At 43.9% G+C, this 18,135-nt stretch overlaps 1 protein-coding gene across 2 annotated transcripts; it reads left to right on the top strand.

The window, feature by feature from the left end:
- The first annotated feature begins 1,963 nt into the window (after window positions 1–1,963).
- LOC106588474 (kelch-like protein 31) lies at window positions 1,964–17,904 on the top strand. 2 transcript variants are annotated; one of them, XM_014177555.2, is made up of 6 exons: window positions 1,964–2,256; window positions 13,757–14,526; window positions 15,285–15,631; window positions 15,989–16,288; window positions 16,616–16,791; window positions 16,920–17,904. In XM_014177555.2, the coding sequence occupies exons 2-6, from the start codon at window positions 14,085–14,087 to the stop codon at window positions 17,698–17,700; spliced, it is 2,046 nt and encodes a 681-aa protein (XP_014033030.2). In that variant the 5' UTR covers window positions 1,964–2,256; window positions 13,757–14,084; the 3' UTR covers window positions 17,701–17,904. The 2 variants fall into 2 exon arrangements, with proteins under 2 accessions (XP_014033030.2, XP_014033031.2); XM_014177556.2 differs by having other exon boundaries at window positions 2,049–2,240.
- Window positions 17,905–18,135: the final 231 nt, after the last annotated feature.

Genomic DNA, 18,135 nt, shown 5'->3' with positions numbered 1-18,135 from the left:
TATTTCTTTCATCACATTTCCAGTGGGTCAGAAGTTTACATACACTCAATTAGTATTTGGTAGCATTGCCTTTAAATTGTTTAACATGGGTCAAACGTTTCGGGTAGCCTTCCACAAGCTTCCCACAATAAGTTGGGTGAATTTTGGCCCATTCCTCCTGACAGAGCTAGTGTAACTGAACCAGGTTTGTAGGCCTCCTTGCTCGCACACATTTTTTCAGTTCTGCTCACAAATTTTCAATGGGATTGAGGTCAGGGCTTTGTGATGGCCACTCCAATACCTTGACTTTGTTGTCCTTAAGCCATTTTGCCACAACTTTGGAAGTATGCTTGGGGTCATTGTCCATTTGGAAGACCCATTTGCGACCAAGCTTTAACTTCCTGACTGATGTCTTGAGATGTTGCTTCAATATATCTACATCATTTTCCTGCCTCATGATGCCATCTATTTTTATGATGTGCACCAGTCCCTCCTGCAGCAAAGAACCCCCACAACATGATGCTGCCACCCCCGTGCTTCACGGTCGGGATGGTGTTCTTCGGCTTGCAAGACGCCCCCTTTTTCCTCCAAACATAACGATGGTCATTATGGCCAAACAGTTCTATTTTTGTTTCATCAGATCAGAGGACATTTCTCCAAAAAGTACAATCCTTGTCCCCATGTACAGTTGCAAACCGTAGTCTGGCTTTTTTTATGGCAGTTTTGGAGCAGTGGCTTCTTCCTTGCTGAGCGGCCTTTCAGGTTATGTCGATATAGGACTCGTTTTACTGTGGCTATAGATACTTTTGTACCTGTTTCCTCCAGCATCTTCACAAGGTCCTTTGCTGTTGTTCTGGGATTGATTTGCACTTTTCGCTCCAAAGTACGTTCATCTCTAGGACACAGAACGCGTCTCCTTCCTGAGCGGAATGACGGCTGCGTGATCCCATGGTGTTTATACTTGCATACTATTGTTTGTACGGATGAACGTGGTACCTTAAGGCGTTTGGAAATTGCTCCCATCCCAAGGATGAACCAGACTTGTGGAGGTCTACAATTGTTTTTCAGTGGTTTTGGCTGATTTCTTTTGATTTTCCCATGATGTCAAGCAAAGAGGCACTGAGTTTGAAGGTAGGCCTTGAAATACATCCACAGATACTCCTCCAATTGACTCAAATTATGTCAATTAGCCTATCAGAAGCTTCTAAAGCCATGACATCATTTTCTGGAATTTTCCAAGCTGTTTAAAGGCACAGTCAATTTAGTGTATGTAAACTTCTGACACCCCGGAATTGTGATACAGTGAAATAATCTGTCTGTAAACAATTGTTGGAAAATTACTTTTGTCATGCATGAAGTATATGTCCTAACCGACTTGCCAAAACTATAGATTGTTAACAAGCAATTTGTGGAGTGTGTGAAAAACGAGTTTTAATGACTCCAATCAAAGTGTATGTAAACTTCCGACTTCAACTGTATATAAAGCACCGGAAATCATGTTTTTACTGCATTGGGCCTTTAATAATGTTTGTGTCATCATAATAATATTGGTGATAATGTACTGTTATGGTCCTATAGAAATGTTACATGAAATTAATTTGACCATCATTAGTTATTACCCTTACAATACTGGTATTGAGATGTATTCATAATGTGTTCATAATCAATACAAATAAAATAATATTGTTGTCAGTGTCATAGTGCATGTATCCTTTCTTGTTGATAGAATCTCTACCATGTTCGGTGTGTCAACATAACACAACTCCAAGTTTTTCCACTACTTTGTTAACATAGCACCAGAGCCTCTTACACACACACACACACACACACACACACACAACATAGAGAGCGAGAGAGACTGTGAGACAACCGTTCAAACACAGAAACTTGAGCACATCATATTGGCATACAGAGAGCAAATAGCCCCTCTCCTGTCTGCCCAGCCGAGTGACTGAAGGGGGCAGGATAGCAGAGGGCTGGCCACATATGGAGTATTTTTGGTGGGGAGGGAGGGGGTGCCTGTATTTGGAGTTGTAGGTGGTGGGAGCTAGAAATTAGGTAGGGAGGGTGTCTCATTTGATAGACTTGGTTGGACCCCGAACCACTCAAACACTGAACTGCACTCCACTGACAAACAGACAGACAGAGGACGGAGGGACAGAGGAAAGAGGAAGAGAGAGTAACCTGTGAGCGAAAATCAACAAAGCGAAAGAAACCCAAGAGAGAAACGAGGAAAGATAAGGAAGAAGAGTGAGTGGAAAGTGAGTGGAGAGAGAGGTAAAGCATATTGACTGAATTTTTCATCAAATTATTTGCATGTCTAATTTGAGTCATGATTGATCCAACTTGATGAGACGGCCTAATCATAAAGCATTTATATATAATATGTAATATGCTGAAGTAGAACTGCTGCGCTCTTGTATTTCACCAGAACTGTACAATTTAACCATCGCCAGTAACAGCAGACACCCAAATAATTCCCTTTTCAAACATTTAATCACCTAAAAAAAGTGGATGTAAACACATTCATTTTAGCCTCAACTAGGCACTATGTAGAATCTGAAGTTGCATTTTCTTTCACGAACACTCACAGCTCAAACACATTTATTGCGAGGCCAAATTGATATTAGGATGCATACAAGTGATAGCCTACTTGGGGGGGGGGTAACTCATTCCAGCTCTAACCTCAACATCTATAAATAATCTCTGGAGATACGCAAAGGAATTTTGACTCTGGGGAGGTGGGAGTCAGACACATGATGGCATTGTGTACCGCACAGAGATGTGTTTTGTCACGGTGTCACATAATCAGCTACCTCGGCCATGTTCCAATATCATTCCTGCCGACTTTTATTCCATCTCGGCTGTTTTTCAGACGTTCATGCCCCCTTTTAATTTCTTTCCTCCTTTTGCCTTAGCGTCATAAACTGTTCTCAGTTCCTAACCGAAACGGCAGGGGCGGCAGGTAGCCTAGTGGGTTTGAGCATTGCATCAGTAACTGAAAGGTTGCTAACAGAGGGAAGGCAGGTAGCCTTGTGGTTAGAGCGTTCGGCAGTAACCGAAAGGTTTTTAGATCGAATCCCCGACCTGACAAGGTAAAAATCTATCGTTTTGTTCCTGAACAAGACAGTTAAACCACTGTTCCTAGGCCGTCATTGTAAATGAGAATTTGTTCTTAATTGACTTGCCTAGTTAAATAAAACATTTAAAAATAAACCATTTGATCTTTTTCATAGGATCTGGTATTTAATCTTTCCTTTATATTATGATCTTTCTTGCCTTCCAATTCTGACTCTCATCATCCTCAACAAAGACACATTTTCAGTATGAGGTTTAGGCACAGTCCCAGAGCAAGCCCTGCAATTCTACACATTTTTTACATGGAACATAGATAACATTTTGCAGTTTTAAAGCACGTTCGCTGCTATTCTAAACATTTTCCCATTGTGTGGAGAGAATTCTACTCATTGTGCCATGGGGTGGAGAAAATTATTTGCAGTTTAACAGCTAATTTCCTGCAATTCTACACATTTTGCCATGGGGCATAGAGAACATTTTGCAGTTTTAAAGAAAATGTTCTGCAATTCTACACATTTTGCCCCGACTTATGCTATGTTAATATGATATCTGAGTAAGAGTGGCAAACAAAATCAATGGGGACCCCCTGGAGGTCAGGGGCCCTGGGCACGTGCCCTGTGTCATGTAAAAATCTTCCCAGCGTGAAATATTTGCCAATCATTCTGATTGTGTTGTGATTGTGACCACATGTTGTAAAAATGCTCACAGTGCGAAAAACGTCTCTGTGTGGATGGCTGAGCTCACACCCTCCCTCATCATTGTTTTAGCTAGCTAGCTATTATAATTAGCTGTTAGTTGGTCGAGATGGCTTGTTTTCAGAGGTGTGCGGTTTTAGCTTGTTTGTACAGCTAAATAAAGTAATATAAAAGCTAGGTTTTAGCCAAAGTATAAACAACTGTTTCACATCTCCACTAGTTACTTTTGATAACAAATGTATTGAGCTAGCAATCTGCCATTCCGTGTATCACATGATAGGCTGCACTAGCTAGCTAGCACAACTAGTTTGTTCCACAACTAGCTAGCTTATAACTTTACCCACAGCCTCTCACATTACCAAAAACCTATAGCACCGTGGTAGCCTCTGCTGGAGCAAACCTTGAGTGGAAAGTAAATGGCAGCACTGCAAATAAATGCAATGCTAATTTGTGGTAAAGCCAAATGAACTACCAAAGATTTATATAACTAACCCATGGTACTGCAATTTCTCCAAAAGCATCTGTTTTTGCTGTCATTTGTCACTTGGGTGAGCTCTACTGTCGTAATGTGGAACTGAAGACTCAAGTGTGTCTTCCAAGTTTGTCGCCAGAATATTGCCAAGGAGAAAGCAAGTCCTTGATGTCATGTATGGCCATATGCTTAATCCGTAGGTGGATAACAGAAAATGACAGTGAAATACTTGAGCAAACAGATTTTATTTCCTTGTATAAAGGGAAGAGACATTACAGGCTATCCAAAAGAAAACTATCATCGTCCCTCCTGGCAGATACCAGACCAAAATAATTAGTTGTAAAACCTGTATATACAAGTCACGTCTCTGTGATCTGCTATCGTATAGCAGGTGTTTGACACTTTAGAAAACAAATACAATGAGTAGATATGACCCTCTCCCACCAAATTGAGATGCTGACCTACAAAAATAGAGTAATCCATATCTGTATACTTCCAACCATTTAGGGTAATAGAATTAAGGTTCAGCTCTATGGCTGTTTTTACACAGGAAGCCCAATTCTGAACTATTGCCATAAACAATAATTGGGCAAAAGACCAATTAGTAGGAAAATAATCAGAAATGGGCTGCCTGTGGCAAACTCATTCCATGGAGGGCCTAGAGCACGTGGCAAACTCATTCCATGGAGGGCCTAGAGCACGTGGCAAACTCATTCCATGGAGGGCCTAGAGCACGTGGCAAACTCATTCCATGGAGGGCCTAGAGCACGTGGCAAACCCATTCCATGGAGGGCCTAGAGCACGTGGCAAACTCATTCCATGGAGGGCCTAGAGCACGTGGCAAACCCATTCCATGGAGGGCCTAGAGCACGTGGCAAACCCATTCCATGGAGGGCCTAGAGCACGTGGCAAACCCATTCCATGGAGGGCCTAGAGCACGTGGCAAACTCATTCCATGGAGGGCCTAGAGCACGTGGCAAACCCATTCCATGGAGGGCCTAGAGCACGTGGCAAACCCATTCCATGGAGGGCCTAGAGCACGTGGCAAACTCATTCCATGGAGGGCCTAGAGCACGTGGCAAACTCATTCCATGGCGGGCCTAGAGCATGTGGGTTTTCGCTCCTCCCTTGTACTTATTATACCTGGTTGTCTACGTCTTAATTGAAAGGAAAAAACTAAAACCCGCAGACACTAGACCAGGGGTTAGGCCGAAAACACGCAGACACTAGGCCAGGGGTTAGGCCGAAAACACGCAGACACTAGACCAGGGGTTAGGCCGAAAACACGCAGACACTCAGCCCTCTGTGGAATGAGTTTGATACATGTGCATTAAATGATTAGAGTATACACTGCGTGTCTGACTTTATTATTATATAAGTAAACAAACCCGTAGGCTACTTTGAGCTAAGTGCTAACAAAGTAACAAGACGTAGATCCCTAAACAGTAAGAGGAAAATAAGAAATATAGGCTATATTTTAAGAAAACAAAACAGTTATGAAATCCTATTTGCAACTATAATACATTGACGAGATTTACGTGACATGATGAGCGAGACATACTGTAAGAATGGTGTGCTGGTGCTTCAATATGACGGTGGCATTGCATACATACAAAATAAGAAGCATACATGTCAATAGGGATGTGCATCTTTCCCTTTCAAGACAATTCGATACATATCAAGATACCTGGGCTTCAATACGATAGAGGAACAATACATTTTAGGCTGAACCTACCTAACCGCACTAAGGATGATTACAGTTGAACACGATGTACAGTACATCGGACAAGGCAGAGAATGTTGGCTAGCTCCAATATGGCCCGCTTAGCCTCTCAAATGAACATGCAGATGCAACCAAATAGTGAAATAACATTTTAAAAAGTTATGGGGAGGCAATATGTGTGAGGATAACTAAGTATAGCTTTGCCAAACTAAACCCCTCATGCTTCTGCATAATCCACACTGTGACCTGTAACATAAGAATGCACACAGAGATGGTGCATTGACTGAAAAATGTACACTTATAATACACAAAAACATCCAATACCACATTTCATTACCTCACAGAACATAACTTCTGCGATAAAGTAGAAGTCCTTCCCCAGCCGTGTGATGACCCTGAATACAGTGCATTCAGAAAGTAATCAGACCCCTTGACTCTTTCCCCATTTCCTCTTTCCACATTTGGTTACGTTACAGCCGTGTTATAAAATTGATAAAATTGTTTTTTTATATAAAAAAAACTTAAATATCATATTTACATAAGTATTCAGATCCTTTACTCAGTACTTTGTTGAAGCACCTTGGGCAGCGATTACAGCCTCAAGTCTTCTTGGGTTTGACGCTACAAGCTTGGCACACCTGTATTTGGGGAGTTTCTCCCATTCTTCTCTGCAGATCCTCTCAAGCTCTGTCAGGTTGGATGGGGAGCGTCGCTGCACAGCTATTTTCAGGTGTCTCCAGAGATGTTCGATCAGGTTCAAGTCCGGGCTCTGGCTGGGCCACTCCAAGGACATTCAGTGACTTATCCCAAAACCACTCCTCCATTTTCTTAGCTGTGAGCTTAAGATTGTTGTCCTGTTGGAAGGTGAACCTTCGCCCCAGTCTGAGGTGCTGAGTGCACTGGAGCAGGTTTCATCAAGGATCTCTGTACTTTGCTCCGTTCATCTCTCCCTCGATCCTGACTAGTCTCCCAGTCCCTGCCACTGAAAAACATCCCAACAACATGATGCTGCCACCACCATGCTTCACCGTAAGGATGGTAACAGGTTTCCTCCCGACTTGACGCTTGGCATTCAGGCCAAAGAGTTCAATCTTGGTTTCATCAGACCAGAGAATCTTGTTTCTCATGATCTGAGACACCTTTAGGTGCCTTTTGGCAAACTCCAAGCAGGCTGTCATGTGCCTTTTACAGAGGTTTGGAATCTGTCTGGCCACTCTACCACGAAGGCCTGATTTGTGAGGACAGACGCTGGGAGACGAGAAGCAAGAAGCACTGTTGCGCATAACAATGGTGACAGGTGTGCGTAATGATGGGCCGCCTGGCGCCCTCGAGCGCCAGAGAGGGGGAGCGGGAGCAGGCATGACATGATTGGTGGAATGCTGCAGAGATGATTGTCCTTCTGGAAGGTTCTCTCATCTCCACAGAGGAACTCTGGAACTCTGTCAGAGTGACCATCGTGTTTTTGGTCACCTCCCTGACCAAGGCCCTTCTCCCCAGATTGCTCAGTTTGGCCAGCTCTACGAAGAGTCTTGTTGGTTCCAAACTTCTTCCATTTAAGAATGATGGAGGCCCCTGTGTTCTTGGGAACCGTCAGTGCTGCAGACAGTTTTTGGTACCCTTCCCCAGATCTGTGCCTCGACACAATCCTGTCTTGGAGCTCTATGGACAATTCCTTCGACTTCATGGCCTTGTTTATACTCTGACATGCACTGTTAATTGTGGGACCTTATATAGACAGGTGTGTCCCTTTCCAAATTTTTACATTTACATTTAAGTAATTTAGCAGACGCTCTTATCCAGAGCGACTTACAAAATGGTGCATTCACCTTATGATATCCAGTGGAACAACCACTTTACAATAGTGCATCTAAATCTTTTAAGGGGGGGGGTTAGAAGTATTACTTTATCCTATCCTAGGTATTCCTTAAAGAGGTGGGGTTTCAGGTGTCTCCGGAAGGTGGTGATTGACTCCGCTGTCCTGGCGTCGTGAGGGAGCTTGTTCCACCATTGGGGTGCCAGAGCAGCGAACAGTTTTGACTGGGCTGAGCGGGAACTGTGCTTCCTCAGAGGTAGGGGGGCCAGCAGGCCAGTGGTGGATGATCATGTCCAATCAATTGAATTTACCACAAGCAGACTCCAATCAAGTTGTAGAAACATCTCAAGGATGATCAATGGAAACAGGATGCACCTGAGCTCAATTTCAAGTCTCATTCAAGGGTTTTTCTTTATTTTTTACTATTTTCTACATTGTACAATAATAGTGAACAAATCAAAACTATGAAATAGCACGTATGGAATCATGTATTAACCAAAGAAGTGTTAAACAAATCAAAATATATTTTATATTTGAGATTATTCAAAGTTGCCACCCTTTGCCTTGATGACAGTTTTGAATGCATTTCAATTAACAAGTGTGCCTTGTTAAAAGTACATTTGTGGAATTTATTTCCTTCTTAATGTGTTTAAGCCTGTCAGTTGTGTTGTGACAAGGTAGGGGTGGTATACAGAAGATAGCCCAATTTTGTAAAAGACCAAGTCCATATTACGGCAAGAACAGCTCAAATAAACAAAGAGAAACGACAGTCCATCATTACTTTAAGACATGAAGGTCATTCAATCCCCAAAAAATTCTTCAAGTGCAGTCGCAAAAACCATCAAGCGGTATGATGAAACTGGCGCTCATGAGAACCGCCACAGGAAAGGAAGACCCAGAGTTACCTCTGCTGCATAGGATAAGTTCATTAGAGTTACCAGCCTCAGATTGCAGCCCAAATAAATGCTTCACAGAGTTCAAGTAACAGTCACATCTCAACATCAACTGTTCAGAGGAGACTGCGTGAATCAGGCCTTCCTGGTCGAATTGCTGTAAAGAAACCACTACTAAAGGACACCAATAAGAAGAAGAGACTTGCTTGGGCCAAGAAACACGAGCAATGTACAATAGACCGCTGGAAATCTGTCCTCTGGTCTGATGATTCCCAATTAGAGATTTTTGGGTCCAACCGCCGTGTCTTTGTGAGACGCAGAGTAGGTGATCGGATGATCTCCGCATGTGTGGTTCCCACCGTGAAGCATGGAGGAGGAGGTGTGATGGTGTGGGGGTGCTTTGCTGGTGATTTATTTACAAATCAAGGTACACTTAACCAGCATGGCTACGACAGCATTGTGCATATCTGGTTTGAACTTAGTGGGACATCATTTGTTTTTCGAACAGAACAATGACCCAACATACCTCCAGGCTGTGTAAGGGCTATTTGACCAAGAAGGAGAGTGATGGAGTGCTGCATCAGATGACCTCGCCTCCACAATCACCTGACCTCAACCCAATTAAAATGTTTGGGATGAGTTGGACCGCAGAGTGAAGGAAAAGCAGCCAACAAGTGCCCAGCATATGTGGGAACTCCTTCAAGACTGTTGGGAAAGCATTCCAGGTGAAGCTGGTTGAGAGAATACCAAGGGTGTGCAAAGCTGTTATCATGGCAAAGGGTGGCTACTTTAAAGAATCTCAAATCTTCTGACACTTTTTTGGTTACCTTATGATTCCATAGGTGTTATTTCATAGTTTATGTCTTCACTATTATTCTACAATGTAGAAAATAGTAAAATAAAGAAAAATCTTTAATGAGTAGGTGGGTTCAAACTTTTGACTGGTATGTAAATTAGTGTCACGCTGGTATAAATGATTCAGGAGACAGTACATACAAGTACTAATCAGTGGGAATAGGCGACAGGTGTGCGTAATGAAAGTTCTGGAGGGATCCGTGACAATAAGGTATTTCTGTTTTCGCTTTGTCATTATGGGGTATTGTGTGTAGATTGAGGATTTTTATTTATTTAATCCATTTTAGAATAAGGCTGTTACGTAACTAAATGTGGGAAAAATACTTTCAATTGAAAAAGTAGAGCTAAGTCTTTGCAATCGCAAAAAAAAATCTCCTCACATCAAACCTCAGCATTTTGACTCACGAGTCCGGATTGGCAGATGAAGCAAATTTTTACATGACCCCTAGTGTGCCCGGTCAGTAATTCGACCATGATTACTACTAAGTTCAGATAGCTGGCTAGACTAATTTACCAATCTGAACAATTTTGGCTGACATGGGCCAATTGAGTGACTGTCAGTTGCTGACATAACAAGAGAAACTGCTGAGGCACAACCAAATTTAGAAATCGCACCTTGTGTGTGCTACTATTCTAACTCTCAACAGTAAGTTGAGACCCTGCCTGATTTCTTTTGGTCGGGCCCCAAGCTATTGCTTAGTAGCTAGGGCCGGCTCTGCACACTCCAATACACATTTGAGAAGTAGCCGACACCACACCCTCCCAACAATAAACTCTGCCTCAGACCTCAACTACCTCGTAGAATCTTTCTCTGAACTTTGTTTTAAAATAGCCCCGGTCAGTCCAGTGAACGATGCCTGTGTTCCCCCCACATGGAGACGGGGACAGGACAGCAGCTGTTGGTGTCATATGAAAGAGAGCTGTTAAAGTTAGTTAGAGCTGTTAGAGTTAGTTACAGGCCAAAGGGAGGGTGTGAGGAGCCACCTAGTAGGATGTCGCAACCATTGAATCAGAACTGTCTGTCGCGCACCCCCCCCCCCCAAAAAAGAGATGAAACAGCAGTCACCAGTGATGCACTATACCACTACTACTAGTATCTCGTAACAGACTTCACAAAATCAAGTAGATGGCCAGAGGCGAAAGGTCACCCCTTACGCAATATTTGTTCTGGGTACCAAAACTATAGCCTACCGTTACTGGCCTATAGCTGGTCCAGAGATGAGAGCTATTGGAATGATGGGGGAAAGAGATGCCGGAGAGTTTGACCTAAATTGTTCACCAGCCAGGCATTGAGAAAAGTGCAAGTGAAGATAAGTATCCACCTTGAAACGTCAACAACGCAAGTTTAGGCTGCTTAAGAAAGTACCTGATATCGCCGAGATCACTTTCTTAGATCTTCTCTCCTGGTGTGCAAGAACCTGACCACCAAAGGAAGCCATTTACAAAGGCCTTAGAATATTCAGCAAAATTCTACCTCACAAATATCTAGAACCAATGTTGGTGGGAGTCACAGCTGCTGTGTCATCCCCCATTCTGGGCGCCCCATTGCAAATAGACAACAGTATCACAAAAATCAGACGTCATCAAGGGAACCAACAATAGCACCACATCTATTTATTAAATGAAATGCCTAAGCCTCTCACTTAAAACTGGTACTAAATATATCATAGTACATTGAGGAGATGTACACCATTTTGATAGGTCAAAGATGATTGGTGACCCATATATCCACTGTTTCTGCGGGTGATCTTTAAACAACAGTCTGGACATAAATAGCATTGGCTGAGAGTTAATATCCGGCAGGATCCCCATGTATCTTTTCATAACACACGTGGTGGAAAGTACCTGCACTCTGACATACTGTTATACTCTGGCTCTAGCCACGGAAATATATTCTGTTTATTGAGAACATCAGCAGCATGGAGCGAAACATCTGATTTGGTTTTTGAGAGAGAGCAAAATGTCCTTTCACACAAACATGTACAAATAGAAACAGAAATTCAACATGCTATTTACATACCTTGTGATATTTCTCAGCAGTTTAATCAAAAAAAAGAACAAAGAGGCATGAAAAATGAGACTCTTTGCCCAGAGTAGAACACTCAGGGGTCAATTCCATCACAACAAATCAAATTAAGTCAAATTTGATTTGTCACATGCGCCGAATACAAAAGCTGTAGACTTTACTGTGAAATACAAACTTACGACCCCTTTCCCAACGATGCATAGTTAAAAATAATTGTCACGGTTGTCGTCTGGAATGGAGGACCAAAACACAGCAGGAATGTGGATGCTCATCTTGATATTTATTTGAACCAAGAAAACACCAAAATAACAAACAAACAACAAAACAGTCTTGTACCGCTCACACACGCAAAACAAGAAACAATCTCCCACGAACACTAACCCAAACAATTACCCATATATAGGACTCTCAATCAGAAGCAACGAGAAAGCACCTGCCTCCAATTGAGAGTCCAACCCCCCATTAACCTAAACATAGAAATACAACAAACCCGAAAGAACATAGAAATACCAAAACATAGAACATAGACCAAAACCCTGGTAATAATAAATCAAACGCCCTACTACATAAAACACCACCCCGAACCACATAAAACAAATACCCTCTGCCACGTCCTGACCAAACTACAATAACAAATAACCTTTATACTGGTCAGGACGTGACAATAATAATAACACAGGGAATAAAATACACAAGAATTAAGCTTTATACAGGGAGTACCAGTACCAGATCAATTTGCAGAAGTACGAGGTATTTGAGGTAGATATGTACATGAAGGCAGGGTAAGGCATGTGACTAGGCATCAGGATAGATAATAAGAGTTTAAAAACAGAACAGAGTAGCAGGAACATTTCCAGGTTTTGGTCCTTTAATGTTGATGATAATGATGCCGTACCTTTGTAATCAAAGGGCGAGTCATGATTACGTTGTTCCCCCTATGATCCTTTTAATTGCCTGTGATCCTTTTTTGTATTGCCTGTGAATACAAAGGATCTGTTACAGTCACTAAAGTGATTGTATTTGTCCCTGCCTGTCCTGTTGTCAGAGCGAATGGGGTGAATTGCTCGGGTGTCAATGGTAACTGGGCCCGGGCTGTATCCTGTAACAGAGAGGCAAGGCCACCATAGAGATCAGAGTTTTATGTCGATGAAGGCCACAGCCACAGTTTGTCCTTCTGTGTTTGTTTACAAAGTGATAAGTGCTAAATTAAGGTAATTTTGGTATAGTGAGTCAAATCACTGGGAGGGTATGATGAGGAACCAGAGGGGGTATATTGGGTAATAATCCAAGCAACAGGGACGCTGCCATGCTTGCTTTGCCCTTAGTGTGTTTTTAGGTGACATGAGCGTGTCTTGTGTGTTTGTGACTGAATGTGCCATAATCTCCACCCGGCACAGCCAGAAGAGGACTGGCCACCCCTCAGAGCCTGGTTCCTCTCTAGGTTTCTTCCTACGTCCCTACCTTTTTATGGAGTTTTTTCCTAGTCACCATGCTTCTATATCTGCATTGCTTGCTATTTGGTGTTTTAGGCTGGGTTTCTGTATAAGTACTATGTGACATCTGCTGATGTAAAAATAGCTTTCTAAATACATTTGATTTGGATGTTTTGAGCTAGCGAGATGTGTATATTCTTCCAGGTATGTGTTGCTTAATTTGCTGTGATGAGTGAGACACTTTGAAATTGAGTTTACATTTTTTTTTTGTAAGAAACATGTATACACAGCATGTATAACCAACTTTTATACAGAATTTCAATTTCAAATTCAAAACTGCTAAAACAGTCGGAGGAAACTAAGGGGATATAAATAGAGAGTCATGTTTTTAAAATGTGCTTAGTAGTACAACAATCTACGGTTCTAAGAGACGTTGGCTAATTTAAGCAGAGCCTTACATAGAGTGACTAAACTTACCTCAGGAAAACTCCCCTCGTATTTCTCAAGTTCTTCTATAGGGTCATTTAAAACATGAATAAGATTCCCAGTTGTTCTGCTGCTGAAATACACTGGGAGTCGGTGTGTGAGTATGAATACAAGCACATCGGGCTGCTATAAACCATGAACCTGACACTGTATTTCTGGAAGCCGGAAGCCCCTCCCCCCCAAACACCCGCACCTGTCAATCACACCCCCCTCTTTTTTAAAGAGTATACAGTATGTTGTTATTGTGTTGCCATGGTCTTTGTCTCTGATGTGATACTTAGTGCTTTTTCTCTTTTTTTTCAGGTCCTGTGTGCTGTCTCACTGAAACCAACCAACCCACCTACACACCGTGTCTGTCAATCTGTCCTCTTCGAACCCCTTCTGTTAGCAGTAGGAATACATAGTTAACCCACCAGCCAGTCTAGTCTGTCTGTCTGTTCTTCAGTGTTTCAGTGGTTGTGGTCGTCAGTAAAGAAAGTCCACCTTATCACAGTCAGCAAAGAGTCCGTTTTGTCAGTTTGTTGATTAGTTGGTCCGTCAGCAAGTGAATAAGAGTCCTCATCCCTCAGTGCTTCAGTCAGCACTCAAGAACCAAAACCTTTAAAACCATACTGTCAAAGTAACCGTCGCCATGGCCCCCAAGAAGAAGGCCAATCGTACAAAGAAGATTACCACGGAGCCAGTCGTCTCCCAGGTAACCACTGTCACCACACAGATGGCAGGAGGAGTGGTGGTGGTGGAAGGTGTGAAGAAGATCGAGGAGATGGCCGCACTGGACATCGTGCAGCTTAACAATTTCAACCTCCCCCTGCCCCCTCCCGTCATCAAGCCCGGAGAGAAGGGCCTGGGCCTGGGCTGCGAAGTGACCCGCCCCCTCCACGGAAATGCCCTGCTGGAGGAGGTGAGCCGCATGCGCCAGGAGCGATTCCTCACCGACCTGGAGCTGGCCTGTAAGACCAAGGCCTTCGACGTGCACAAGCTGGTCATTTCTTCCGTCAGCCGGTACTTCAGGGAGATCCTGGCCAAGGACCCCGAAATGAAGCGTCTAGAGTTACCATCACTCTCCCCCCTCGGTAGGTTTCAAACTAACCCGCCTAACATATAGCGCCTATCTATTAGAGGTATCTATTATGTATCTATTATCTATTAGAGGTATCTATTAGAGGTATCTATTATCTATCTATTATCTATTAGAGGTATCTATTATGTATCTATTATCTATTAGAGGTATCTATTATCTATCTATTATCTATTAGAGGTATCTTATCTATCTATTATCTATTAGAGGTATCTATTATCTATCTATTATCTATTAGAGGTATCTATTATCTATCTATTATCTATTAGAGGTATCTATTATCTATTAGAGGTATCTATTATCTATCTATTATCTATCTATTATCTATTAGAGGTATCTATTATGTATCTATTATCTATTAGAGGTATCTATTATCTATTAGAGGTATCTATTATGTATCTATTATCTATTAGAGGTATCTATTATGTATCTATTATCTATTAGAGGTATCTATTATCTATCTATTATCTATTAGAGGTATCTATTATCTATCTATTATCTATTAGAGGTATCTATTATCTATCTATTATCTATTAGAGGTATCTATTATCTATCTATTATCTATTAGAGGTATCTATTATCTATCTATTATCTATTAGAGGTATCTATTATCTATCTATTATCTATTAGAGGCAGCAGCAAGAGTCTTGTTTGGGAACTTCAGGACTGTGTTCAGTCCAAATATTTCTCAAAGTCTGCATTAATAGACAAAAACACATGAATAAAGCGATGATGTTGTCCACTTATTCCCAGGCCTGGCCAATGTGATCACATTTGCCTACCTGGGCCGTGTCCACATGTCCCTGTACACCATCGGCTGCACTGTGTCAGCTGCTGCCACCCTCCAGATCCCCCAGTTGCTCCAGATGTGCATGGACTTCCTGATGGCCGAGATGAACGTGCAGACGTGCGTGTACGTGTGGAACATCGCCGCCGCCTACGGCCTGATTCCCGTGCGCGACGCTGCCCGCCGCTTTGTGCTGGAGAACTTTGTCGCGTTCACCGAGACGCCCCTGTTCAACCAGCTGACCCTGGAACAGATCACAGCCTTCCTCCAGGAGGACAGCCTGCTGCTGCCATCTGAAGTCACCGCCTTCCAGGTCAGCTCCGCTCACCATGCTTTTACCCTATTTTTTCTGCCTGTAATAACTGACCTAGGATCAGGTCTCCTCGTTCCCTACCCCCAACTGCAGCCATTTTGAGCTAAACATAAATCCAGCCTCAGACCAGCTGTTAAGGACATGATATAGCCACATGACCTTAGTACACAGACTCTTGCCAGACTATGTGACATCCTACTATGAATAGAAATACTCAGTCAGTATAACTCACTGTATGTATAGTTATTAATACACAATACCAGTAGGGATGAGAGACATAGCAAGGAGGCAGAGAGGGAGTGTTATTTATAAAACAAACAGAATTCTAAGTATAGATCTGGTTTCATTCGACCACAGTTGGCCATGAAATGGCTGGACTTCGACCCCAAGCGTCAGGTGCACGCCGCCGAACTGCTGTCCCACGTGCGCTTCGAGACCATCCCTGCCAGCGAGCTGGTCAGCGAGATCCAGCCCGTGGCGAGAATGATGATGGACCCTCACTGCCACCGCCTGCTGGTGGACGCCATGAACTACCACCTGCTGCCCTACCAGCAGAACACGCTGCAGTCTCGCCGCACGCAGGTGCGTGGCGGACAGGCCACCCTTCTGACTGTTGGGGGGCGTCCCTCCGTCACCGAGCGTGCACTGAGTAGAGTGGTGAGTGTGGGGGATCTGGTGGTGGGCTAAACATTAGGCAGAGGTCAAACGCATGATGAAGAAGTAAACCAACATTTTTAGAATACTTCTGCTCCACCAATCACCATGATTCAACAGTAATATTCGTGATTCAACAGTAATATCCGTGATTCAACAGTAATATCCGTGATTCAACAGTAATATCCGTGATTCAACAGTATTAACCGTGATTCAACAGTATTATCCGTGATTCAACAGTATTATCCGTGATTCAACAGTATTATCCGTGATTCAACAGTATTATCCAAAATGAGAAGTGCTAAGTTGTTGACGTTGGTTCCCTTCCAGGTGCTGTGGAGAGACCCACGTGAGGGTGTGGCCACCTGGCGCCACCTGTCCCAGCTGCCCGCTAAGAGCTTCAACCAGTGTGTGGCTGTGATGGACGGCTTCCTGTACGTGGCCGGAGGAGAGGACCAGAACGATGCACGCAACCAGGCCAAGCACGCTGTCAGCACCCTCAGCAGGTACACCTTAAATGTATCATACTGTAAATATAATGAGCCAGTATTATTTGGCATACTTGACTGTTCCTTGATTATGGGTAGATTTAATTTCACTTTAGACAAATCACTGTCCATCTCTTGCTCCTCAGGTACGATCCTCGCTTCAACACCTGGCTGCATCTGGCTAGCATGCGCCAGCGCCGTACCCACTTCAGCCTGGTGGCCACTGGCGGGCGCCTGTATGCCATTGGCGGGCGCAACGTGGAGGGCCTGCTGGCCACCACCGAGAGCTACCTGCCCTCCTCCAACACCTGGCAGCTCAAGACGCCCATGGAGGTGCCACGTTGCTGCCACGCCAGTGCCGTGCTGCCCTCCGGAGACATCCTGGTGACCGGCGGCTACATCAACTGCGCCTACTCGCGCTCCGTGGCCTGCTACAACGTTGAGACGGACACATGGAGTGAGAAGGCCAGCCTGGCGAGCCCCCGAGGATGGCACTGCTCCTCCACCCTGGGAGGGAAGGTGTACGTGGTGGGTGGTAGCCAGCTGGGCCCCAGCGGAGACCGTGTGGACGTCCTGTCCATGGAGGTGTTCTCCCCTGAGAACGGTGAGTGGAGCCGGGCCTCCCCCCTGCCCCTGGGCGTGAGCACGGCAGGCCTGTCGCCCCTCGGGGAACAGCTGTACCTGATGGGTGGCTGGAACGAGGCCGAGAAGCGCTACAAGGCGGCCGTGCAGAAGTACACCCCGGCAACCGACAGCTGGTCCATGGGGGAGGATCTGCCCGAGGCCACTGTGGGTGTATCCTGCTGTGCCCTGACCCTCCCACCCCGCCACACCCCCCGCAGACAACAGCACCACAACACCCCAGCAACCAAGGAGGAGCAGCCACAGAGAAAGAGCCAGGTGGGCCCACAGCCCATCACTGCTTGAGAGAGAGAGGTGAAGAGAGCGAAGGGAGGATGATAGAAGGGAGGAGTGACAGAGAGCAAGAAGTTGAGGAGAGGTAGGAACAGAGAGCTGTAGATAGAGAAGCAGAGCCGTAAACAGGAACAGGAAAGATGGAAGGGATAACTATTCACTCATTCTAAAATGTATTTCATTTTTTTTTATCATCAATCTACACACAATACCCCATAATGACAAAGCAAAAACAGGATTTTAGACATTTTTGCTAATTTATTAAAAATAAAAACTGAAATATCAGATTTACATAAGCATTCAGACCCTTTACCAGTACTTTGTTGAAGCACCTTTGGCAGCAATGACAGCCTCGAGTCTTCTTGGGTATGACGCTACAAGCTTGGCACACCTGTATTTGGGGAGTTTCTCCTCTTCTTCTTTGCAGATCCTCTTAAGCTCTGTCAG

The sequence above is a fragment of the Salmo salar genome, chromosome ssa27 (genome assembly GCF_905237065.1).
Source record: "Salmo salar chromosome ssa27, Ssal_v3.1, whole genome shotgun sequence".
Taxonomy (NCBI): domain Eukaryota; kingdom Metazoa; phylum Chordata; class Actinopteri; order Salmoniformes; family Salmonidae; genus Salmo; species Salmo salar.
This window is presented reverse-complemented; position numbering and strand designations above follow the sequence as displayed.